At 53.0% G+C, this 24,832-nt stretch overlaps 1 protein-coding gene across 1 annotated transcript in view; it reads right to left on the bottom strand.

Annotated features, from left to right (window-relative positions):
* Positions 1–5,548: 5,548 nt before the first annotated feature.
* Positions 5,549–24,832, bottom strand: part of EFL1 (elongation factor like GTPase 1) — a 115,365-nt gene continuing 96,081 nt past the window's right edge. The window contains exons 18-20 of the mRNA XM_032836777.1: positions 22,965–23,947; positions 13,576–13,760; positions 5,549–5,760 (exon numbers count right to left, since the gene is read on the bottom strand). Coding sequence (XP_032692668.1) covers positions 5,572–5,760; positions 13,576–13,760; positions 22,965–23,947 — 1,357 coding nt within the window. The 3' untranslated portion in view covers positions 5,549–5,571. The remainder of the gene's footprint in view (positions 5,761–13,575; positions 13,761–22,964; positions 23,948–24,832) is intronic.

Below are 24,832 nucleotides of genomic sequence, written 5' to 3'. Positions count from 1 at the left end.
TTTGGGGTGAGCAGTCGGTGCCCTTAGGATTCCCTATGGAGGAGAGGTGCACCCGGAAGCAGGACAAGACCGCGGCTGTGCAGTCAGGCCTCAGGACTGGGCGTGCCCCATGGCCAGGTCGAGGGGAGGCAGAACTGAAATGTGGCTAGGGTCCCAGGAGACCCGAGGGCCCCCCCCCCCGCCTTCCCCACCCCCATCTCAGGAGCGGAGCACAGAGCTCTGGTGACTTCACAGCCCCTCCTCCTCCTATGAACTCTCAAGGGCTCTTGTCTACCCCTCCAGTCTTCTCCAGCTGCCGCTAATCTCCATAGTCCCTGTTCAAATTCCTGGGGGCCCCAGCATCATCGTGTCTACATCCTTGACCTGCGGGGGCAGACACAGGGTTTGGAACAGGCCCACTCCTGGAACAGGTGCATCCCAGGCCCTTCCTCAACAGAAGCTGTGGGGGGCGGTGGGGGCCACAGGCCTGGTGGTTGCCCTATGGGGTGACCCGGCATCAGACATGTCCCACCTGAGGTCACGGGGGATCTAGAGCGTTCCACTCAGCCTGTGAGGCTCTCCATGCAGCACCAACTATGTCCCTCCCCAGTACCCCCATTATCTGTGGACATCGGGCCACTCAAGCCCCCAGCAACCAGACCACAGTGGCCCAAGTGACTGGGCAGGACAACAGAAGAAGCTATTTCAGCTCCTGGAATTACCCTTTTCTGACCACCAAAGGAAACCCCACTGGATCTGCCACAGGAAAGCTTGATAGAAATCCCAGCGCAGAAAGGAAAAGCACCAGGTAATGACGGCCATAGAGGGGAGAGATGGAGCAGCTCTGTGGCTGGGTCTCCAGGTTTGTTCTGAGTGTGAACACCACACACAAACGTTATAGACATGTGATAAAAGCGGATTCAGGTGAAGTAGAGAACCTTGGGTCTTCAAACGTCCAGGGTTGGCTGTCGGTGACCCTGCTGGTCTCTGGAGCCACCGCTGGTGTGACGAGGGACGCTGGCATTCCTCCCTTTGGGGTCTGTTACCCACAGCCTCGTGCAGATGTTTCTGTGGGAGAAGTTTCTAGAAAGATGCCCGGGCTACCTGTATGCCCACTGTACCTTCTAGCACGTACTCCCAAACCAGGCAGGGCCACGTCTCAGAGTGGCTTGTCCAGCTCAGTCTGCAGTGGCCACGGGGTGGCCGTTTCCCTGCTGGTGCCGTGGTGTGGCCAGCTGTGCGTGGGCTCCACGAAAGTGTGGTGGCCCACAACATAATGGCAGCAATGGGGGGGGCTTCTCCTTAGTAGCTCGGGTATGAGAAGCGAACAGACCCAGCTACTTGTAGGGGACTCTGGGGAACTTTCTTGTGGAGAAAAATACCATAACAAGAAGGCAGCAAACACGATGGGTTGAGTAACAGGAGGAGGTAATAATTCTGAGTCCACTGGTGACGGCCATTGGAATCCAGCCCAAAGCCAGGCCTCGGGGACATTGTCTGGTCCTGCGGCCAACTGGGTGCCAAGGAGCTGATTTACTCACGACTCCATAAAACCCCAAGACATAAAGGCCCACTGCCTTGAGATCTTTCCAACAGGACAACACAAAGAGGGAAAGACAGAAAAGAAATAAAATCCAGCTCTACGGTTCTGGCAGGGGCCCAGGGAATGGCGGTGGCGGTAGCGGGCTGGGGGCCTGGGGAGCCGGGGACCCAGAGAACATGGGTCTGACCCAGGGCCTGAGGAGTCCCTGCAGTGTTGGCCAGGGGGGGAGCCGCTGGGGAGCTCCCCACGGGCGGGGCGGACAAGGGCTCCGTGCACATGACCTCAGGAATATCCACTTTTTCTGGGGGCAGGGAACCGGCTCTCAAAGAGAGAAGGCCGGGGATAGTCTCAGACTTCGGGGTGCTTCTGCCGGGTTCGGAGAGATATTTGACCAGGAAGCACCACATTTTCTGTATCCAACTCCATTCCAAATGTGAAATATTATTTACTTGGAAGGACTGAGTGGGGAGGGAGATGCTCATTTCAAAAAGGGGCCCCAAAGCTGCTGCAAACAGCCAAGTGAATTCACCTCCAGGTGACATTCTCAAAAGTGAACTTGTTTTCATAAAATAAAATGACTTTGGGAAAGGGAGCATGTAAGATGGCAAGTGTGTATTGTCAGTGATCTCATGGGATGGGCAAAACAGAAAACGTCCCCAGCTCTGAATTTTCTAGATATACTTGAAAAACAAAAACAAAAACAAAAAAACAAAAAAAGAAAAGAAAGGGAGTAAACATTCATAACCAGACCTCTCATAAGGTCAGTTTTTTTTTTCTTTTTTTTTCCCTAGAAATAGGGCAAATAAAAAAAGAAACCTCTAAATCTGCTGTTCAAACGACTCCGTCCGGTGTGATCCAACCATTGCCCCTTAAAAGCACATTTATAGGTGCCCCAGATCCCCCGGCTGGTTCCTCCCTTCTTTGGCTCCTGCTGGGCCTGAAAGGCCCCGAGCTCCTTCCTCCGTGGAGCAGTGTTCTGTCCGGAGTGAACGTGGATGCTCTTTCTCAAATCAAACTTTTTGGTTGGTTCTATCCTCTGACCTTTCATATCTCAATCCTAAAATAACAGCATGCACATGTGGAAAGACTCAAGATTTTTTTTTTTGAAATGATCATTAGGATTTTATTACAGCAGAAACTCAAGTCTATAAATTTTGTACAACTCATCGTTGAAAAAAAAGATACTATTTTTTCTTTGCATCTCTATTTTTAATTTTTTTTTTTTTTTAAGACCGAAGAACTTCTTGATTATAAGGTAGAAGACCATCTCAGCCAGACCCAGAGACCGGGCAGGGACATGCAAAGCCAACGGGCTAATGAAGTAATCCCCAACCCAGAAGTTTCTACCCTGAGAGGCTGAGGTGAGCCAGGGGAGGGCCCCGTGGGGTGAACATGGCCACCGGGCCACCTGGGACTTCCTTAGGATTGCCAGGCCCAGAGGAAGGGGACACGTGTGTTGGAAGACACACCATCCCCTTCTCACTATCAAGCCTCCGTCCAGCCCCAGGCCAGGAAGGCCCAAGTAGGGAGAGGCCCAGACGCTTCCTCTCCTCTCTGCCCTTCTGGGGAAGCCCTCGCCCCCTCCTGCTGGGGCTCCTCTGGTAGGAGCTCCTCCGTCTCTCCTAAGTCTGCGGCAGGGACAGCGCAGGTGGGCACCTTCCCCTCTCACTCCTGGGGCATCAGGAGACACTCTCAGGGCTGCCGGCTCTGTGTACCGAAGGGATCAAAATAAAGGTTCCGTGGCCTCCAGCTCTGGTTCCAGTGCTTTGGTCGGCCTTCACGATCTTGCTTTTAGGATCTATCGAAATTCTTGGCTTTTATTAATCTTACCAGTTTTTGTCTAGCTCAGAAAGTTTAGAATGCATTTTGCCTTAAAAAGCAAGGGTTAACTTGACTGCTTCACAATGGAACCCCTTCTAATTCCCCGGTTTAATCATCTATTCCCCGGAGGGCTCTGGCTCTGCAAAGAGCTGCCTGGGGCCCTAAGCCTCACCTGCTCGGTGTAGGACAGGAGAGGAGGGCTGTTCCCTAACTGGGTCCCGGTGCGCACTTCCAAGTGCACAAGGTCACCTAATTTCTGAAATCAGTTCTCTTTCTAAACTTGCCAGCCATAAACTGAGCCACAGAGTATACACAGAAAATACATATTGAGACAGAATATAAATGTCATAAACACAAAGGCGCCCCTGTGTTCCCCTCTACCACAGTGAGGCTCCAGCTTCTACCGGTGATCCCATCCCCAATCAGGGGACAGTCCCTGGACTCTGCCTGTGATGCCCTGGGGACAGGGCAGACTGGGATCACAGGCTGTGCACTCAGCCCCTCCCAGGCCGCGAGGGACTTCCCTGTTCCTACTCCATCCAACGTGTGTGAGAATCAAGTGTGTGTGTGTGTGTGTGTGTGTGTTTATACCGTGTCCCAAGGATCATACTGGGATCTGGGTATGTTGCCTCAGATCTCTGAAAACTCTGACCCGAGAAGCACGCCCCCTCTCGCCTTCCCGCCTGGGCTCCAGGGGTGGCAGGGAGAAGGCTTACGCTGATGTCTCCCGAGCAGAAGGACGGCTGCCTCTGGACCTCCAGGAGTGAGGGTCCTGGTTTTGGGGCTTCCTCACGGCCCCGGAGGCCCTTCTATATGAACGAGGGCCGGAAACCAGTGCATCCATGAGTGAGAACAGCGACGGGCACACTCCCACGCGGGCAGGTGCGGGCATGGCGCCGGGACAGGGACACCGCTGTACGGGCTTTCAGAGACCGGGGTCCCCCCACGAACCACAGAGATGACTCACCTGGCAGCTCAGCTTATCCCTTGGCTGGCCCGTCCCCCTCAAGCGTGGAGAAAGGAGGGGACCTGTTGGCCGGGCCTGCCTCTGTCCCCGCACCCACACAGCCGCGGGGCCAAAGGACGTGCGGAAACAGCTCCCAGTCTTCCGGGCCGTGCCTCTTCCCTCCATCACACGCCGCACGTGCTGGGAGAGGGCAGAGTCTAAGAATCCTCCTTCCAGCGCATACGGCAGTGGGAAGGATGGTATTTACAAACGCGAGACATCGATGTGTCAGCTCTTCCCGCGCCACCGGGGTTTTCAAGATGAGCCCGCGTGGGGACAACGCTCTTAAGTTACTTCAAGCATCAGTACCTGCTGTGCTTAAACAGAGTCAACCACCTGGTCACACCTTCTCCAACGTCGGGGTCAACCAGACTCGCCCGACTAGCCCAGAGCTCGAAGACTAAAGGTAACATCTCGAACTAGCATTAAGACCTGGTTTATTGACTTAGTTTGCTGGGGGAAAAAAAACATTAAAATCATTTTGAAATAAAAGTCTGGCCTGATAATTTTATGAGTTTTGAAAAAGAATCCTTCCTTTAAGTGGCAATAAAAATTATTCGTACAACATCAAAAATTACAAAATCTATTTCTGGCTGAATCGCATTTGCTCCTTCTATGGCGATCTCCCTGAAAGACACAGCCGAGGCGATTTAAGAAAAGTATTTGCAATCAAGGCAATGATCTCGTCACGTGAGCTAATGTCCCTTAAGACTAAGAGGAAGCTGTCAAGGAAATTACTGAAATTATTTTTTTTGTCTAAAGAAAAGGTGTGGGGCTTAACTGTCACTAACAGCTACGGGCAATGAGCAGGGGCAGTGTCCCTGGTGCGCGTCACGCAACCCGAGGGCTGAGGCCGGCAGCACTCGTGCAGGACACCGGTTTCCCAGACGGACCCACTGGAGGAAGGGTCGCTGTGACCGTGCCTGGTTCACCAGCTAAAAGGCAGGTGGCCCCTGGAGCACGTGTCTCTTCCAAGGGACGGAGGAGACTGCACGCGGGGATGCGGGAAGCCGCCGTGAACGAGGGCCGCTCGGGGCGGAGGCCGCCGCCGCGTCGTCTATACAGGGTCTCCCCGCACACCGGGATCGATCAAACACACGCTCTGGAAACACGCTCTCCGACGGCCTCTTTAAAACATTTCTAGGGATCGGCTTTATTGAAAGGGAGCGCGGCGCGACGGCAGCATGGAGGGGCGTCCCAGCAGCCGCACCGGGCGCAGCGGTCACTTATTTTTGCTGAGGGTCCTCTGCTTCTCCGCGCGCTCCACGATCTTCTCCTCCACGGACAGGCCCTTCCTCTTGCGCACGGCGTTCACATACTTGCGGGCCTGGTTCTCGGAGTCGGCCTTCTCCCCGAAGTGCAAGTACTCCTCCTCGGTGGTCGGCACCCAGAAGGGGTCGCTGGGGACGACCTTGTAAGAGAAGGCGACAGAACGTGCTGGGTCGGGCCACCACGCTTTCATGGAGCCCGCCTTTCGGTCTCCGCTGCAGGGCGACAGCGGAGCCGGGCACGACGCGCTGGAAACGGGAAGAGACCGGAGGAATGGCGGGAGGCGGGAACGAAGGATGCAGGACGGACAGAGCTGGGAGCACACACCCCAGAGCCACCACCTCCCACTAAGGAACGAGGGAAACTTCATCTGGAATAATGTCATAAAAAAAATCCCTTTCGCTAGGATCTATCTGGGAACTAGTCTCTCTGCATCAAGTCTTTTGTCCCCAGCGAAGACCGACACCTGTAAACCTGTCCTTGAGGATTCTGAGCCTTCTGCTCCAAAACTCTGTGGCACGCCTGGTGAGCCAGACCGCTTGGTTCACCAATTTTGCCCAGACAAGAGGCAGACAGAGGCACCTCCTTCCCTCTTTTCTCTGGGCTGTTCGCCACCCCACAGCGAGGAAGACAAGTCCAGGGGCGGGCACGCTGAGGACACTTGCTCTCCGAGGTTACGGCTGGGGGGAGGGAGAGGGCAGAGCTCGGGCAGGGGGAAGCCGCCGAGGCGGGGGGCTCTGTCACTCTGTGTCGACCAGCAGCCAGGCCGTGATGCCCATGAAGGTGATGACCATGGACATGGACTTTCCTGAGGTCCATGTCCAAGGGACTGACTTCCAGGACAGCGCAGAAAAGTAGGGGACAGTTTCCACTCCCGAAGATTCCTTCAGGCAGAGAAAGCTCCACAAGACTGACCCTCATGGCCTCTCTCTGCCCCTCAGCACAGAATCTGGCTGGTAAGTGTGAGAGGAGGAAACAGACTTCGGGAGTGGGGCTTCTTCCCCCATCCACTAGAAGCTGCCCCAGGAGGCACAGAGCCTGCCCTGTCCCTCTGGGACACTGACACTGGCCGCCCTGCCCTGCCCCTGTGGTAGGAGCCCTGCCATCCAGCGGGTCTCCCTCGGGAGCACAGTACTGGGGGCTCAGGACCACCCGTGGCCAACACTACGTTCTCCACGGCCAGCGTGATCGGCAATGAAGGTGACAGTCTGACATTAATGTGCCTGGTTCTTTTTGTTATTGTTTTCTCTCATTTCTCAATTAGGGGAAGAAAGGAGTGGTATTTATTAAGTGGCCTCAAATCCTAACACTTTCCAGCGTAAAATACAGAAATGAAAGAAAACTGTATTTTAAAATAGTTGGTCTTCCATTCAATAGCACCAAAAACCATCAGATACCTGGGAATAAGCCTAACCAAAGAGGTAAAGGGTCTGTACTCTAGAGACTACAGAGCACTTCGGAAAGAGATGGAGGAAACGCCCCATGCTTACGGGCTGGAAGAATGAATACTGGGAAAATGTCTGTGCCGCCCAGAGCAACGTGCCCATTCGATGCACTTGTTATCAAAATACCATCGGCATGTTTCACAGAGCTGGAACAAATCATCTAAAATTATATGGAACCAGAAAAGACCCCGAATAGCCAGAAGAACGTTGAAAAAGAAAACCAAAGCTGGCGGCATCACAATTGCGGACTTCCAGCTCTAGTACAAAGCTGTCATCATCAAGACAGTGTGGTACTGGCACAAAAACAGACACAGAGATCAGTGGAACAGAACAGAGAGCCCAGAAATGGACCCTCAACTCCATGGTCAACTAATCTTCGACAAAGCAGGAAAGAACGTCCAGTGGAAAAAAGACAGTCTCTTCAGCAAATGGTCACATGCAGCCACGTGCAGAAGCATGACACCGGACCGTTTCCTTACACCACACACAAAAATAGACTCAAAATGGATGAAGGACCTCAATGTGAGACAGGAATCCATCCAAATCCTCGAGGAGAACACAGGCAGCAACCTCTTCGACCTCAGCCGCAGCAACTTCTTCCTAGACACATCGCCAAAGGCAATGGAGGACGCGGAGGGCGAGCGGATCGGAGGCCCCCCTTCCTCCCCACCCACAGCCACAAAGGCCTGTCCTCAGGGGCAAGGGGAGGCGGCTGGGAAACGAACAGTCCCACGAGCCACCTTGCCCAAAGACCATCTACACTGCAGGCTCCTGTTAGGCTGGTTACTGGCGCCCTGCTTTCCCCGGCGGGATGAGGAACCCATCACAGAGCATAGAGAAGCTGTATGTTCCTAGCAGGTCTGGCGGGCAGGGGTGAGTGAGTCGTTAATCCTGCTAAAAAAGCGACAAATTTTATAAACAGCAAGAAATGAGCTACTAGTTGAGAGACATCGACTCGGACTGGCCAACTTCAGACCAGAGTCCTTGTTTCAAAAATGTAAGACCAGGAGTTTCCAAAGATCTCATTTTGTGTGGGCCTCAGGCCTTCCGAGGTTTGCTCAGCTTGCGGGCCAAGACTCCAAGCCTTCTCCCCTCACTTCTGTCTGCTGGAGGCCTCCTCTGGAGACCTGCTCCAGCCCACCCCTCCCCAGCTGGCTCCGGTGCCCACACGGTGCTGTGCCCTACAGAACAGCATCCTCGAGCCATGGGTTTGGAAGAAAAGATGCTGTTTCCTAACCGCTTCACCCGGAATTCGTCTATGTGCCCACTGCAAGGATATTTTTTGCAACCCCACAGCCTGAAGGGAATGGCATTTTCTAGTTCACGGGAAGGCAGGCACCCAAATTCTCGCTGCTGTCCTGGGTATCTAAAGGAAGAAGAAGAAAAAGAGCCCGGGAGGAAAGCCTGGGGAGCTCCACGGCGGTCCTGTGCCAGCCGCCACCAGGATCACGGCTGGCAGGTGGGAAACACTCGCCAGGCGCTCTTGTGATCGGAGCTGACGGTCCTCACCGCGGGTGAACCCTGGCCCGCCCCGCGGGGTGGGCTCAGGCTCCCGCAGCCAATCCCGGGCCCGTGCCGACACGCGTGTACCACCGCACTGGCTGGGCTATTTTCCTTTCTGTGCCTGTTATTAGCTCCTTTTCTTCCTTTTTCATAGAAGGGGCAAAACATAGAAAGAGAAATTATGGGATTGCTGACTTCAAAGGTTTCCTCGTGGAAAATGCCTGTAATCTTATCTCCTCTATTTTTTGAAGCACTTTCTCTCAAAAGCTCTTGATTGTAAATTATATGGTGTGACAGAACACAAAGGAAAGAAAGTGCCTTGGAGGGAGAAGCCAGATTTCAACAACTGTGTTATTTCTAAACCCGGCTATGGGGGGAAAACCAAGACAGCCAGAAACTATCAGATCAATGACATTTAATTACAACATCGTTTTCAAGACTTTCAAAGATGTGACGCTTTTGGGAAGAGGACCAGGACAGGTGGCAGGGGGATGACAGAGGACGGCACTAAAGTCTTGAGTATGTTCTGCTTTAAAGTTATTAAGAGACTGATTGTTAATAACAAACTAACGAAGCCAGAAAGTATCAGATGAAAAAAAAAAAACAAACCACTATTATTAAGTATGTAAGATTTCTGGCCTTTTTTTTTTTTTTTTTCCCTTATCAAGAGGGAAAGGAGACTGAAAAAAAACCATCATGGTTTTTACATCAACAAAATCTGCCCATTCGGTAAGGCCTGGACGCTGTTACACTAGTTGTTCCTAAATACTGGTTCCTGGATGGAAGTGGGCCAAAAGGTGTTTCGGGGGGGGGGGCATCTGCAGGCTCGGCACGAGGGGGCACAGCTCTGTGAGGAGCCAGACAGGAAACAGCTTGGAGGGCAGCCGCACGGTGTGTGGGGCAGCCGCTCAGCTCGGCGTGAAAGACGCCACAGGAAGTGTGCATGGGAGCGGGAACGGCCGCAGGCCGGTGGCTTTATTTACCCAAACAGGTCACAGGCCGTACTTTGCTGAGTCCTGGTCCAGTCAAAGACGACATTTCCCAACCTCCTTGTTCGGTGGCAGGACCAGATGTGGCCAAAGACTGACTGCAGGCAATGGGACACATGCAGAACCCCATGTGTGTCCCCACGGGGAGGGCACACCCCTGTTTCCCGGCTGCAATGCTGGAATGCAAGGGTACGGGCTGGTGGGGGGCAGAAGCCAAATGCTGAGAAAGGCAGCAAACAGAGGACGGGCTCCTCCCTGCGAGCCCCCACCGCCTCTGGTGGCTGCCCCAGACAAGCCAGAGAGCCTCTGCCTTACCTCTGCCACTCCACCCCAAAATGCTTTGCACAGAGCAGCCTTACCTGCCTATTTGCGATGACGAAATAATAGAAATTTGACAGATTTGTAAAAATGCATTTTATAAACCCCCTGTCAGGGTTCAGCCCGACCTAAGATGATGACATATTTCTAACAAACAACAGACCGTGGGAATTCAAACATCCGAGTTCTCCAGTCGTGAGGCCATTACACCTGCCGCGAACACCTGCTTTGGCCCTTCAGAGCCGAGAACCCGGGGGACGGCTAACTGCGCTCTCTCTGTTCCAACCAAACACAGGACAACCTGCTCTCGTCACCAACGCGCATCAAGGCCATCGTCCCGAGACGATGACTAATCACCTCCAAGATACTCCAAGCGTGAGCTGCAGGCTCTAGAAGCAGTTTTCAGTGATGGCAGCACTGATGACGAAAGTGTCACTGCAGTGAAGGGGCACAAATTCCTCTTTGGTCGTGAGTATTGTTTGGCCGCCTCGCCCCGTAATCACACGTTTGCTCCCTAGAACGCGGGCAGAGGACTGTCGCGATGTGTTTCATTAAGAGCATCATGAACGCCTTTACACCAGAGCTGGGGTTCCTCAGAAGCTGCTGTGACCCACCCGCTCCTGGAAGTAGAAGCTCAGAAGCTTTCAGCCAGGGCCAGAGAGCTGGGAGCGGGGCTGAGGGGAATGACTACCGCTTACGTGCAGAAAGGAACCAGTGCGGGCGCCTGGGTGGCTCAGTGGTAAAGCCGCTGCCTTCGGCTCAGGTCGTGATCTCGGGGTCCTGGGATCGAGTCCCGCATCGGGCTCTCTGCTCGGCAGGGGGCCTGCTTCCCTCTCTCTCTCTCTCTGCCTGCCTCTCCATCTACTTGTGATCTCTCTCTGTCAAATAAATAAATAAAATCTTTAAAAAAAAAAAAAAAAAAAGAAAGGAACCAGTGCGGTGAATGTCTCAGAGCTCCTGTTTTCTACATAATCAAACAGAGCAATGACACCTATTCAGATATAAACCAATAAAACCACCAACACTTCACTTCGTTTCTAGACAAAGATACAAAATGCAAGAAAAAGTTCACAGTAAATCTCTGTTAGGATGAAAATTGTGCCGGCAAAAAAAAGATACATAAAAAATAAACCTAAATGAGAACAAGAGTGACGGTGCTACTGTCGAGCTTTAAGGACGTGAGTCACACGTGTGAGTCCTGGTTTAGCAGCTTCGCTGGCCTCCATTCGGGTGACACGAACTGCCCATGACAAACTGCCCTGTCAAATCTGTTTCTCTCAAGTGTCCCCTTTCTCTACTTCGCTGACTGACTTGACTATAGAATTCATTTTAATTTTTTTTAAAAGACTTTACTTATTTATTTGACAGAAAGAGATCACAAGCAGGCAGAGAGGCAGGCAGAGAGAGAGGGAGAAGCAGGCTCCCTGCGGAGCAGAGAGCCCCATGTGGGGCTCAATCCCAGGACCCTGAGATCATGACCTGAGCCAAAGGCAGAGGCTTTAACCCACTGAGCCACCCAGGTACCCTAGAATTCATTTTAGAAAGGAGGTTCTCCCTCACTTACTGTACTCCCCTTTGTGACCTGCTTTGAAATGGGAGCCCTCCGACTGACGGAGATGAGAGAACCTGGGGCGGGGGTCTGGCTGGAGCAGCGCTGAAGGGAGAGAGCCCAGGCTGGGCCACGGGGCCGAGAGCAAGCCCAGGTGAGCACGCACCAGCCCCGCCCACGGCGTCGGCCCCCAGGTCCCCCACTCCACACGCTTTATCTCAGCGGGGACAAACTCAGCAGGCTCCACGGTCAGCCCCAGTCAGTGCAAAGTGATACCCGAAACCAGGAGTGTCCCACACCAGACCCACCAAACCATGAACCTCCAGGGGAAAAGTGGATGCTGTGACGTTACTTCTACTCCCTGTAAAGTGACGAAAGACACTGCTTTCTTACCCTGGCCTTTTTCCTTATATGCAGTAGTTAACAAATTCTATTCCGGGGGCACCTGGGGGCTCAGTGGGTTAAGCGTCTGCCTTTAGCTCAGGTTGTGATCCCAGGGTCCTGGATCCAGTGTCTGGCTCCTTGCTCAGCAGGGAGCCTGCTTCTCCCAACCGCCCCCCCCCCCCCCCCCCCCCCCGCCCATGCTTGCGCTCTCTGTCTCTGTCTCTGGAATTCTACTCCAGACCTGAGGCCGCATCTTGAAACATAACAGTGGCTCCTGGCCCGCGCCCTACACTCCCTGCTCGCTGCTCCTCCGGCTGCGCCAGCCTCTGGTCTCAGCTCTGCACGGTCTCCCTCCAGGGATGCTTCAGGAAGCCTGCTCTGACCTCCCCACCCTCCCCGGTTCCTGCTCTCCCCCGGTTCCTGCTCTCCCCCGGTGAGAAAACAATGTCCTCGCGCGATCGACATTTGTGGTGTTAATTAGGGATAAGCTTTGCTCTTCAACTACCTGTGCCCACGCTGACAGTGAGGGGCTCTCATGAGCTACTTCATCCCACCACACACGAAAGCCAGAGAAAGCCTGAGCCCCCACAACAGGGGCTGCGGACGAGGGGACACACAGGAACTGAAGGCTGTCCCCGGCAAGAAGCGGATCTGTCCCCTCTAAACACCACAAGTATTTCCCTGGAGCAAAGTTCCTGAGAGCTTCACTTCTAAAATGTCTGTGATTTTCCTTTAAAAATTTATCTTCGAGGTCTGGTGAGGATGTGGAAAAAGGGGAACCCTCTTGCACTACTGGTGGGAATGCAAGCTGGTGCAGACGCTCTGGAGAACAGTGTGGAGGTTCCTCAAGATGTTGAAAACAGAGCTACCCTATGACCCAGAAATCGCACTACTGGATATTTACCCTAAAGATACTGATGTAGTGAAAGGAAGGGCCATCTGTACCCCAATGTTCACAGCAGCAATGGCCACAGTCGCCAAACTGTGGAAAGAACCAAGATGCCCTTCAACGACGAATGGATAAGGAAGATGTGGTCCATATACACAATGGAATATTACGCAGCCACCAGAAAGGATAAATACCCAACTTTTGCATCAACATGGACGGGACTGGAGGAGATTATGCTAAGTGAAGTAAGTCAAGCAGAGAAAGTCAATTATCATATGGTTTCACTCATATGTGCACAGTAAGGACTAGAGCGGAGAACCATAGGGTAAGGGAGGGAATGGGAAGAAATCAGAGGGGGGAGATAAACCATGAGAGACTCTGGACTCCAGAGAACAAACTGAGGGCTTCAGAGGGGAGGAGGGTGAGGGCATGGGGTAACCAGGGGACGGGCATTAAGGAGGGCACGTGCTGCGATGAGCACTGGGTGTTATACGCAGCTAATCGTTGAACACTACATCAAAAACTAATGATGTCCTATACGCTGGCTAGCTGAACATAATAAAAAATAAAAATAAAAAAATATTAAAAGTTGCATTCTACATGGAAAAAAAATCTATCTTCGAAGGGAAACATAGGATTGAACGTTGCATGCCGTAAAAAGAAAGGACGAATGTGTGTGCGCGCGTGCGTGCGTATTACAGGCTGCCTGTGACCTGAGGATCATTCACCCTGGATGAGAAGCAGCCGCAGGCTTCTGCACCCCCAAGGGACCAGAGCCCCAGGAAAGCGAGCCGGCGCGGGAAGGTGTTTACTCGGCCTGGTGTCGAGCGTAGGCCGCACGCGGGGACCGATGAGCAGGGGCAGGGATTCGCGCTGTTACCTCCCAGTGGCTGAACACCAGCTGTGGGCTGGCCAGGCCACTCGTCCGCTTCCTGATCTCATCCGCAAAGCCAAAGCTCTCAGCAACGGGCAGCACAGCCTTGATGATGAACATGTCCGTCCCTTCTTTCATCTCTTCTTGAAGCACCCGACCTTCTCTCTTCGACAAGACAGCATAGACCCGACCTGCAAAGCCAGACAACTCTTAAATTCACACAGAGCCGAGAGTATGCACACCCCAGAACAAACCACTAGTGACTCGGTTAACCATTTTGGTTTACAAAAGCAGGAATGATTTTTAAGTATTTAAAAGTAAATCTACAAAAAATTAGAGACCTAAAGGTAACAAGGAGTGAGACCACTCCAAGCGGCCTGACCCAAAAGGCAACCCCCCAACACGGCACAAGAAGCCGGAGCCTGTGAAAAGGACCCTCGGATCCAGTGTCACCCATGAGCAGTCTCTGGGCACGAAATCAGGGAGATGAGTGTGACTGCACTTTGTAAATACTGAAATATTTTCATCACTATGAGATGTTATTAATATGACGTTGATGGCGTAAGGCTATGTGGGCCCAGGAAGCAAGCAATGGGCACAGTGACATTTTTGTATCAGAAATGAAAACCACATACAGAAATGCGTGCTCATGTTTTTAAAAACTGCTAATATGTAAGTGGCGTAAGTATTTAATTTCCCCGAAAACGGATGGTCTTCGGTATCTTTTAGGTCTGGTAATAACATCTCCTGCCACGTCACAGGAAGGCCAGAAAATCCTCTCGGCTGGTACCTGTACTCCGTCCTTCGGCCTAAGGCTGGCTGACCTTGGGAAGGGAGAGGTTTTCCCTGATGCTCCCATAGAAGCACCTCGGGGCACAAGGCTCCTTCTAACCTGTACGCAGGACAGACTCTGTGAACAGACACTGAGCATTGCCCAGGGCTGTGAGGACTGGCTGGGCCCACACACACTCTCATTAAAGCCTCCCAGTTCACAGGCCACTTAGAAAAAGTGGCTCTTTTGCACAGCTGATCTAGGAACACGTCCTTCAAGGTTTACATACTGCGGCTGAGCAGAGCAGACCCCTCCTCTGCGTACCAGCACGGGCCCCCCGGCTCTCCCTTCCTGGGTGCCGGGGGCATGACGCGGGGTACCTGCGCCCACCCAGGGCTGCTTGTTTCCAACGAGGAAATTGGGGACCCGGAGCCAGCCTTCTGACTGCGGGCTCCTCCGACTCAGACGTCCCCCTGGTGGTGGGGATCAGGAAGGACCCAGGCAAACAAAAGGCAGGAGGCCCATTGTGTCATGGGGCAGCCTTAGAATAAAAAACCCTAAAAACTCTAATGGGTCAAACTCACCTCCAGGCTTAGCTGAAAACCACACAGATCGCAATTCTGGCAGTGCTGAAAGGCACAGCCTTCCCCTTCGCTCCCACACGTTCTGCACCCTTCTTCCATCTCCCCAGTGCTCAGGTCCTCACTGCAACACCGGGGCTCTGCCACGGACCCGGCTCAAGTGACCTGCCTCGCTGACCGGCCCCATCACTTTCAGACGGTCAGTGTCCTCCCATCCGCTCATGATTTCTGTGTGGCCGCGAAGCCACTGACCAATGCCGCTGCTGGCTCTCCCGGCATCAGCATCGCCCCCCTCGGACCCTGGTCCTCTGACCATCAGCAGCAACTGCTCAGTACCAATGTCCCCCCCAAGCACTCGCCGAGGCTCTGTCTGCTTCTCTGAACTCTCCCTGCGGAGAGCTGAATTGGTGATCATTTGTGTGTGTCCCAACGACGGAGGCCACACCTGGGCTGCCAAGCCTGTCTGTACACCTGCCCCCGCCAGCCCCCATCACCCTCCAGCCCCATGCTGGCCACGGCTGCCTGGGCACCCCCACCATGCAGCCTGACCCCTCCAACACAGCACCCCCGAGATGAAACACCAGCCCTGCCCGCTGTCCGGACCGGAAGTCTGCATTACAGTAACCGAACGGAGGGTCAGAAGGGTCACCAAGATCCATCACGGAGGGATCCTGCGGGCCCGGCTCCAGCTCACCTGTCCTGCGTGGCCCAGGCCAGGTCAGGGCCACTCTCCCCGCTGGGCCACTCGCCAGCCCCAGATCTTCTCCCCTTTAGTTTGTCAGTTCTAGTTTCCATCACACGGGACGAGTGTCATCCCTGTGGCACAGAGCAGCCTGTCAGCTCCTCGAAGACGGCTATCTGGCTTTCTCTCCTCTGCCCCGAACACCCCCCGCCTTTCCGTGACAGGCCCTTCACTCCCTGTTCTACCCTGACCCTTTCCTACCCGGGCCACTGTGACCTGCTCTCCCCGCTCTTGGTATGCAGCGCCCAGAACGGAACACGACACTCTGGGTACAGTCCGGAAGCTCGGAGACAAGCACAGTGACAGTCTGTCTCCCGCGGGCCGTACGCATGCGCCTGCAGTTCCTCGGAGGGAGGAAGCCTTAGAAGAGCAGCCGGCATGTGTGAACGAGTCCCCTTGACCCCGCGAGCTTGCGGAGCAGGAAGCAGCGGTCTGGACCGGCGGGGATGAGCCCCGGGCTGTGCCACCACGGCCGCAGCTCCTCCCCTTCCTTCAGGGGTCAGGCCAGCGGGCGCGGATCAGTAATTGCAGTGGAGGCTGAGTGCAATCAATCGTGTCATTTGGAGCCACACAATTTGAATTCCACGAAGTCCTAAAACTGGGGCACAGTGATGGGTCACCGAACAGAGGAAAACGGCTCCAATCAGAACCTTCCAAATGCACGTGGCTTTCGAGACAGACGCGTCCACTCCCGGAGACGCTGTGGCAGCCGCAGCTGGGAGGACCCATGAGCACGTGGCCTCTGCGATTCCTCCAATCCCCCTTCAACCCACATGTGCTCCTGTCCGTGCGCCCAAAGATCGCGTGTGGCCCACTGTACTGCAGCCGAGGTCCCAAGAGCAAGCACCCATCTGGGGAAAACATGGCAACCAAGAGGCGCACCGATGGGAACAGCTTGGTGAGGGCTGGCCTTTGAAAGACCGCGCCACAAATGTCCCAGCCCGAACTCAGGGCCTGAACGTGATCAAGGGACCCCGGCAGCCACCCCAGGACAGGGAAGTCAGCACAGACGCTGTGCACCCAGCCACATGGGGGCGCTCACTGCCGCGGCTCGCATCCGAGGTCCCTGCGCAGCGTCCGCCACCCCACGGCACGCCCAGTCCCATGCACAGCGGCGAGCTGCTCAGGACTCACAGCCGCTCAGTCACCTGCCCCACCGGGTCTGCTGTGGGATCCTACGATCAAAACCATCTCTTCGCCATCTGGCGTCACCGAACCTGCTCTGCTCCGGGGCGGCATTACACATTCTCGAGTGTGTGTTTCCTCCGCCTGTAATAGGGAGCGAGACCCCAGCCGTTCGAGCTGGAAGGTTGGTAGTTAAAGGTATGATTTTTTTATCCCCCCCAGAATTTAGGAAAAGCAGCAGCTGTTCACAGCAATGTTTTCTCTTACAGGAAACAATACAGATTTCCAATTTGGGGATGATGGGAAGTAAATTACAGCACAACGAGTGGATGGGACGTTATGCAGAGGTTAAAATGAACTCTGCGAATACTAAGTAGCCAAATGGAGGCAGCTTATAAAAGAAATAAATGTAAAAAGCAAAACATCACACTCCTTCTACCGTTACAGCTATGCAAAAGGTACTGTTAATGGGCAAAGATTGCAAAAGAAAGTGGAAAACGACACAGTGATTTCCAAGAAGGAAGATTTTGCTTTCGTCTTGTGGTTTCTGTTACTGCTGGTAACCCTTGCGGTGTAACTTCAATGAACACACACACGCAGAGAAATCGGTGGGCACTGGCAATTCTTATAAATCAGGTCACACCAACCCCTCTCCCTCGTGTCAAAGAGCAAGCGGACTGCTAAATCAGGCAGCTGTGGTCGACAGGATGCAGATGGGCCTCCACCGAACGGGGGCCACAGTGTGCTGTGGACACGGCGGGGAGTGGGGGCTCCTCTACAGGAGAGTGTGCAGGAAGTGTGTCAGCAAGTTGCCCCCCACCCCCTGCCGGCACGACGGGTCCGCGCCCCGACTGCAGTGCTGGGCCCCTCCGATGACTGCCGGCCGTGCACGGGTGCAGAAGGATGATCAGATCCGAGGTGGACAGGAGGCTAATCAATACCGGGACAGAATCAGGGTGACGAGGCGAGGACCCACATTCAACAATACGGGTTCCTGTGAGTCAGCGCAAGGTTGCACAGCGTCCTTCAACCAACCAGCCATCCAGGGCTAGAGGTCATGCTGAGCAGAAGCTCCTAGAAAACCAAGTAGGAACATGTCCTCTCTACGCCCCTCGCAGTCCTCAGTGCTGAGCTACAGACAGAGCCAATTTCACACTTAGCTGCTCAACTCCAGATCATCCCGGCCAGCACAGCCCATTTCAAAGAACCATCACTTTCAAAAAGTCTACCCTGTTCCGAATTTTGCTAATCCCAATTTCTCATAAAATTTCACTGGAAGACCACATTTATTCACTTGTTTCAGCTCTGCTGTGCTTCTGGTTTACATAATTAGGCTTTGTCGGCTAACTCACCTCTCAAAGCAGGAATTATGCTTAACACAGCGCAGGCATCTCTACATGTCCATACATTTCTGTTGAAATGAATTATGAGATGCTGATGAAATCGAAAAAGAACCTGCATTTGGGAGAGAGAGGTTTTTAACAGTAAAGGGTGACTCTTCTTGAGGCTGTTCCTGAGCGGTGAGGCACGTGTGTTCTCCCAACGCGAGCATTTATCCCTGTGGGTAAAAACACAGGGAGGACCGCTGTAGCCCACGCGGCGTTGGAAACTCTAGAACTAGCAGGAAAAGTTATTTTTCATACATGAAGTTGCTGCCAAAGATGAAAACCATGAGGAGCCGGGAATGAAAGAAGCTGTCCAGTTAGAAGAGGGAATACACAGACAGCTGGCTCCTCAGGGGACAATCACAAACGCAAACGAATTCCAGTGTCCGCTGCTGAAAGTTACAGGCAAAGGTGCCCGCGTGATGCCCGGCTGAGCGTCCAGCTCTCGGCTGCAGCTCAGGTCGTGAGCTCAGGGTCGTGAGACCGAGTCCCGTGTCAGGTTCCGCACTCAACGCAGAGTCTGCCCAAGATCCTCCCTCTCCCTCTCCCTGTCCCTCTGCCCCTCCTGCTCATGCTCTCTCTCAAATAAGTAAATAAATAGAATTTTTTTAAAAAACTTAAAAAAAGTTAAAAGTTGCATTCTACATGGGAAAAAAATCTATCTTCAAAGGTAATTTTCATGGGTAGAAAATGAGAACAGAACCACACCTTTCAGAAAGCAGAATTCATGCATAAAGAAAGCCGTCTTCTTGGCGTCATTTCCCCAGGTAAAGCGATTTTGAGAGGACTCTTTTTCCGCAGAATGTCCCAACCTGACTGTGAGCAATTCCATCCACTTACAAAAGGATTTCTTGCTTTAAGTCTGCATAGAAAGAATTAAGTTTTTAAAACAGACCAAGGACAGTCATTTGGCCCAATAAAAAAGACCTAAACTTGTCTTTTTACTTGTGCCAATTCTTGGAGAAATCAGAGCATTCGCCAGCAAAGCCTGGAAGATCCCTGAATATCTAGGCAGGAAGCGAAGGCCTTGGGAACATAGAAGCTGCCTCGTTTCTTGTTCCAGATGAAGGTGGGGATTTAGAAAGAAGAAGGAAAACAGAGAAAGTGAGCAGCTGGCCGTGTGGACCTTGGGTGCTAGAACGTGGCCATCGCTACAGAAGAACCTCTCAAAGCAATAAGAAAACGGACGGAAGAGAAGACCCACGTCTCTAAGCAGCTTCACACGGATGAGGGCTTGACACCTGCTCAGGAGGGAACGATTCCAGAGCACATCAAAGGCGGAGGGTATGGCACAGGTTCCAGAAAGGTATTAAGAAGGCCGGCCAGTGGCCACAGTATGGAGGCCACGCACGAACCAACCCCCACACGGGTGCCACGTCGCGGGATCAGAGGCCCCGCACCATGGACCGTGTGCCGGGAGCAGGCCAGGAAAAGACCGACTTTGCTCCTAAGAGAGAAGAGGGAAATCCCCCTGATCGAGATACGTGTCTCTTCCTGGGACGCGCCAGGTGCACAGCCAGGTTGGAGAAAGGGACAGGATCACAGGGGTGTTTTGAGGGACTGTCCTAGGGCTGCCCGGTCACGTGCAGGGGCCTGGTGCTGATTTCCTACTGGAAACGGGAAAGCGGGCACGGAGCACTGACTCAGCAGGGATGATTCAGCAGTCTGCCTGGAGTTTGGGTCTGACAAATGCGGAGCCGATCCTGGCTTCCTGTGGTAGGTGGGACATCTGCCTTCTCCGAGAGCCAAGGACGAGTGCCCCTCCCAACAGAAAACGCCCGGGAGCCGGCAGTTCGGGCAGGAGACCTGTGTTCCCGTCAATCCCCCAGGAGCGCAGGAGAGGGAAGGACAGGCACAGATGTACGGGACCCACGATTTTCAGAAGGACCATTTCAACCACATAAAGGAGAAGAAACAGAACAAGTTTTAGGACAACACACTCGAAGATGCAATTCCATCCAGGAATAACAAGAGTCTGAAATATCAACCACAAATGGTCCCAGTGAGAGAAAAAAGAGCAGAGATCCTCCCTGTCCCCAAAATAGAACAGGAGCTCCAACACGAATCTGTTGGGCCAAGGAAGGCAGGCTGCTGCATCCTCACGCTGCTCCAGAGGGACACACACAGCAGACGGAAGAAGAAAAGGCGTCAGGAGAGCGTGCAGGGTGTTACGCTGACTCTACCCGAATTAAAGGGCCAACTAATGACAACTAATGACACCAGAAAGGATCTTCTCCGTTCGTTTCGAGGTAAGGATGAGACATGCCCACACTGTGGACAAACGTGGGCAGAGTCAATAGAAAAGAGCCGGGAGGCCAGGGTCCCTCCCACGTGTGTCTTGCACTGTCCTCAGTGAGGAGATCAGGGAACAGACCGTGGCCCGGGAGCAAACACTGGAGAGAGGATACCCGCGTTCAAGACAGCCGAGACGCAGATGAGCAGGTCCCTGACCTCGTACGCGGGTTCCGTCTCTGGGGCCGGAGCCTGTACCTCACGGTCCTCACGAAACTTGTCCTTCTAAGAAATCATGGGTAATCTCTGCCAACAAGAGAACTTCTGGGGCAAAAAATAACCCCAGGTTCTAGAAATTGCAGACTCAGAAGCCATATGGTAATTTCCTACAGTTTTAAGAAAATATTAAAGATTTGTACATATTTATACAAGCATGATTTAGGCCTCTGGTGATGCGTGGCGTTTCTGACACAACATCTCATCAACCTACGCTTACTTCTCCCGTGCGGTGGGTAACACGGATCATCGGGGGACGCACACAGAGAAGGAGCCTCCCTCCATTGAAACAGTCCGCTCGCTGCTCACAGAGTTTCGGGTCTCACCAGGCAAGGAAAGACACGAAAAAAATGAAAAAAGAATCCGTGTGTTAAGATTGTGGTGATGGGACTTTCTCTTGGTATTACAAAAAAACAAAACAAAAAAAAACCAAAAAACCCCACAAAAAAGCCTTCCTGTCCTATTGTGTATCTACATAAAACCCGAGGGAAACGAGGAATCACACAGACCCGGTTTACTCATACGTCATGGAGGCGTTTGTGGGACGACACACAAATTTCTGTAGTCTAGTCAATCACCAAAATTTGGATTCTGCCTCCCGGGGGGCAAGTGGAAGATGGAACTTATGTACAAAAGAAATGATGCCGCTCCTGACGCGCTGTGAGTCAGAGACAGGATGCAATCGCCAAACGCCAGGAGGACAGCACAGCCACACCCGGGAGGTGAGAGCGCGTCTGGGCTCCGCGCTGGTCAGGACACCTGCAGGGCTCTGTCCACGAACGGCTGCTTGAAGCGGGACGCTGAGAAAGGTATGGCCCAAGGGACAGCGACACAGCAGCGAAAGGGCACAAAAGACCCCACCGTGAAGCAGAGCCGAGGGCTCCAGAGAGTTCCCTGCTGGACACACACTAGAGAACAGATGTACTCCTCGGGCACAGGGTGGGCCACCGCTCGTAGGAGGGACGGATGGGGCCCACATGGCTGGAAACGGGTAGGAGACAAGATTCTCGCCCAAGAGAGGCACGGTGACACCTCGTCACCGAGAGCCTGTGAGCTGCCCGTCAATGGAGGTGTTTGGGGGGAGGTGGCACCTGTCAGGGTCTCCTTCATGGTTCCCTGACCCTAACTCCACCTCTGCCTTCATGAGTCGGGAAAGTTCTCACTGACGATGGGCAACAGCTGGGAATGGTCTTGATTGGTTTCCTCAAACTCATCTATGGGTCCCACAAGCCGTGAACGATATGCTGCATCCAAATAAGGCTGAGACCCCTGCAGAGGACCCGTGCCCCCCTCCCGGCAGGTGTCCCTCAAGCACACACGGGCTCTGAGCGGTCCCACATCACCAAACCCATGGGGCTGGTCCACCCAGCTGTTCCCGACACGCTGCTGCGGCCGCTCCGTCCCTATCCTCAGGGCCCTGCCACAGAGGCAGGCCTGAATTTCTTTGGGGGAGAAACACCCCAACAATTTAGGTATCTGCTTTTAGGAATGAATCAGTAAAAGAACCTTACTAAAATGAATGTAGAACAACCACGTATCGACTCAAAGGGCCTCCGCGCTAGAGGAAACTGGGTCACCGGGGTCCACTCTCTCAACCACTGCTCAGCCGCCCTTCTGAGCTCCTGGGCCTGCGGGAGAGTCGCCCGCGCTGGGCTCGGCTCCCAGCCCCGGGCTCGGGCTCTCGTGTTGATCTTCCCTGAACGCTGAGTGAGAACGTCCTTCTCACAGGGGAAGGGAAAGACATCTCAGCGGCAAGGACTAACTGTCAGCAGCTACTAAATGCCAGGGCTACAAGTCTCGAGGGATCCCAGAGGATCCTCTTCCGGAGAGAGGAGGGTCAGAGAAGGATCTGACGTAATGGTCAGGGACGAATAAAGCCCCCATAACGGTCTTCCAGAAGCCCTGTTGTATCAGGTGTGTGAGAATGTCCCCTCCCTCCTTGACTGCTTCCAGAAGGGCTCTGGGTACTAGACTGACTGAGAGAGAGAACGCCGCAAAGGTTTGGGGGGTAACACGAACGGGCAGTTTACACCTCGTCCACCACAGCTCTCATCACAAAACAGTCTGTTTGCTGCAAGGGGAAGACCTCTGGTGACGAGTTTCCTCCCCCCACAACCCGTCATGATTTAATGTTTAAAGCACCGGCTTTCAAAGATCTTAGTTCTTAGTAACTAGATGCTGGTGCAGCTTCTATAAAACACACAGTAAGTGTGTTTGAGTTTTCTGACCTTGGGGACCTCAGGGTCACCCCTGGCACTTCTCGCTGTCCTCACCCTTCTTACCGAGAACGTCGCCGGTGGCCATGATGTCACACGTGTACATCGCTGCCATCAGACGCTGGGGCTTCACCTGCAGGGCGTAGCGACATGCCTCCTTCATGGTGGCGATGAGCTGTCCTGAGAAGGGTCCATAGCAGTCAGTGGGTGAGGGCTCTCCTTTCTGGGAGGTCTTCTTCTCCGAGGGCTCAGAGCCGCCATCTTGGAGCCCTGGCTGTTCGACGCCCCCAGCACAGACCTCTCCTTCCCCCTGGGCATCCTGCACCACATCCCTTTGCTCTTGACTGTGTCTGCCACCTGACCCTTGTTCCTCCAGCTTACTCAGGTCCCATCTTTCCAGAACGAAGCAGACGCCCATGAGAGGCTCCTCACACATGGGGCCAGAGAGGGTTGCTAGCTGGAAACCACTCACGATGCTGTTGCCCAAATCTCGGTACCTACTGGCCTCTTTTGAAGCTTTGATGGCTGGGCCTGTCCATACTGAGTTCTGAAAGTCTTCACTTTTATTAACTAATATGTTGGGCCCACATTTTCTTGGGCCAAATGACCAGATTTGGTCAACAGTGTTCCTCCATTTCCGCCCTGTCAGGTATCGCTCTAGTTTTCCTTTGAATTCGCGAATCTTCTCTTGGGTCTTCTGGTGGATCAGCTGAGTATGTCTGCCCTCGTTCACAGAAGACGTCAGCTGTTCCAGAGAACGAATCAGATCACTATTTTCTTCCAGAATCTGTGTGACTTCTTCCGGAAGGGGCATGGCTCGAACACTGAGTGTGGCAAGCTTATTTGGGGTTGTTATGGTGATAAGCCCATCAGCGTCAACCTGGATCCCTTCAGGGATCTTGCTCTGATCTTCTTTAGTTTGGTGGATAACTGCGACTTTTTGCTGTTTGCCTATTTCTTCATTGACCATGTCGACTTTGGGTGGTTTTGTGATTGTTTCTCTGAATGGAATAATGGGTTCAGATACACTGATTTGAATCTTTGCAAACCTACAGACAAATTCAAGAGAAACAACAAGGTTATTTGGCATCGAAACTCCTATGCAGAACTACCACACAACGGAGATTCTGCAAAAACACAGGACATAAAAGTGATTTTACTAGGAAAGATCGGTACTGTACATTATATCAGAATTCAAAGACCACTTTCATTTCGGATTGAAAGGACTATCTCTAACAGGAACACCCCTTCAGGGAGCTCTCTGTAAAGATACGAATTTCACTGCTTTGTTCACTCTCAGAATAAATAAACCATCTACTCAGATAAAAATGTTTTGAGTGGAAAATAAATATTTTAATAAGACCTGACATATGAATTCTTTAAAATACTATTTGCCAATTTCAGAACCTGGAGAAGAAAAGCTCCACGGTTATCGCTCTAAACAGAGGAAGAATCACAGAACCTCCGGACCCCTCATCAAGGGCTGACAATGGACTTGGCTTCGATCATGAGGCTCCTGGCGAGGCCAGCATGATGCAGGAGTGCGTCTGAGCAACACTTTCCGAAAGAACATCCCCCAGTGATGGAGAGGCTCTGTCCGCACTGTCATCACCGGGTCCCCGACACGTGGCTAGTGTAACCGGGGAAACTTTAATTATTTAATTGAATTTAAAGAGGCACATGGAGCGACTGAGCATGTGATATGTGGCTGGTGTGGCTGAGGAACCGAAGTTTTTTACTTTAATGTGAAATAGCCACACATGGCCTGTGGCTCCTGTACTGTATACGGGTCTCGAACTGTGGTCCAGTACCACATTCAGAAGTCCCCTTTTCCACGTGTTATCAGGTTTAGTTTCACGCTGCATTTTCTCACAAGTGAACGGAGTTCACGGAAGGTGGATTCGGGGAACTGGTGTGGACGGATTGTGAGCACA

The sequence above is a fragment of the Lontra canadensis genome, unplaced genomic scaffold, assembly GCF_010015895.1.
Source record: "Lontra canadensis isolate GAN:19392208 unplaced genomic scaffold, GSC_riverotter_1.0 scaffold94, whole genome shotgun sequence".
NCBI lineage: Eukaryota > Metazoa > Chordata > Mammalia > Carnivora > Mustelidae > Lontra > Lontra canadensis.
The sequence above is the reverse complement of the archived record's forward strand: the minus strand, read 5'-3'. Positions and strand labels throughout refer to the sequence as shown.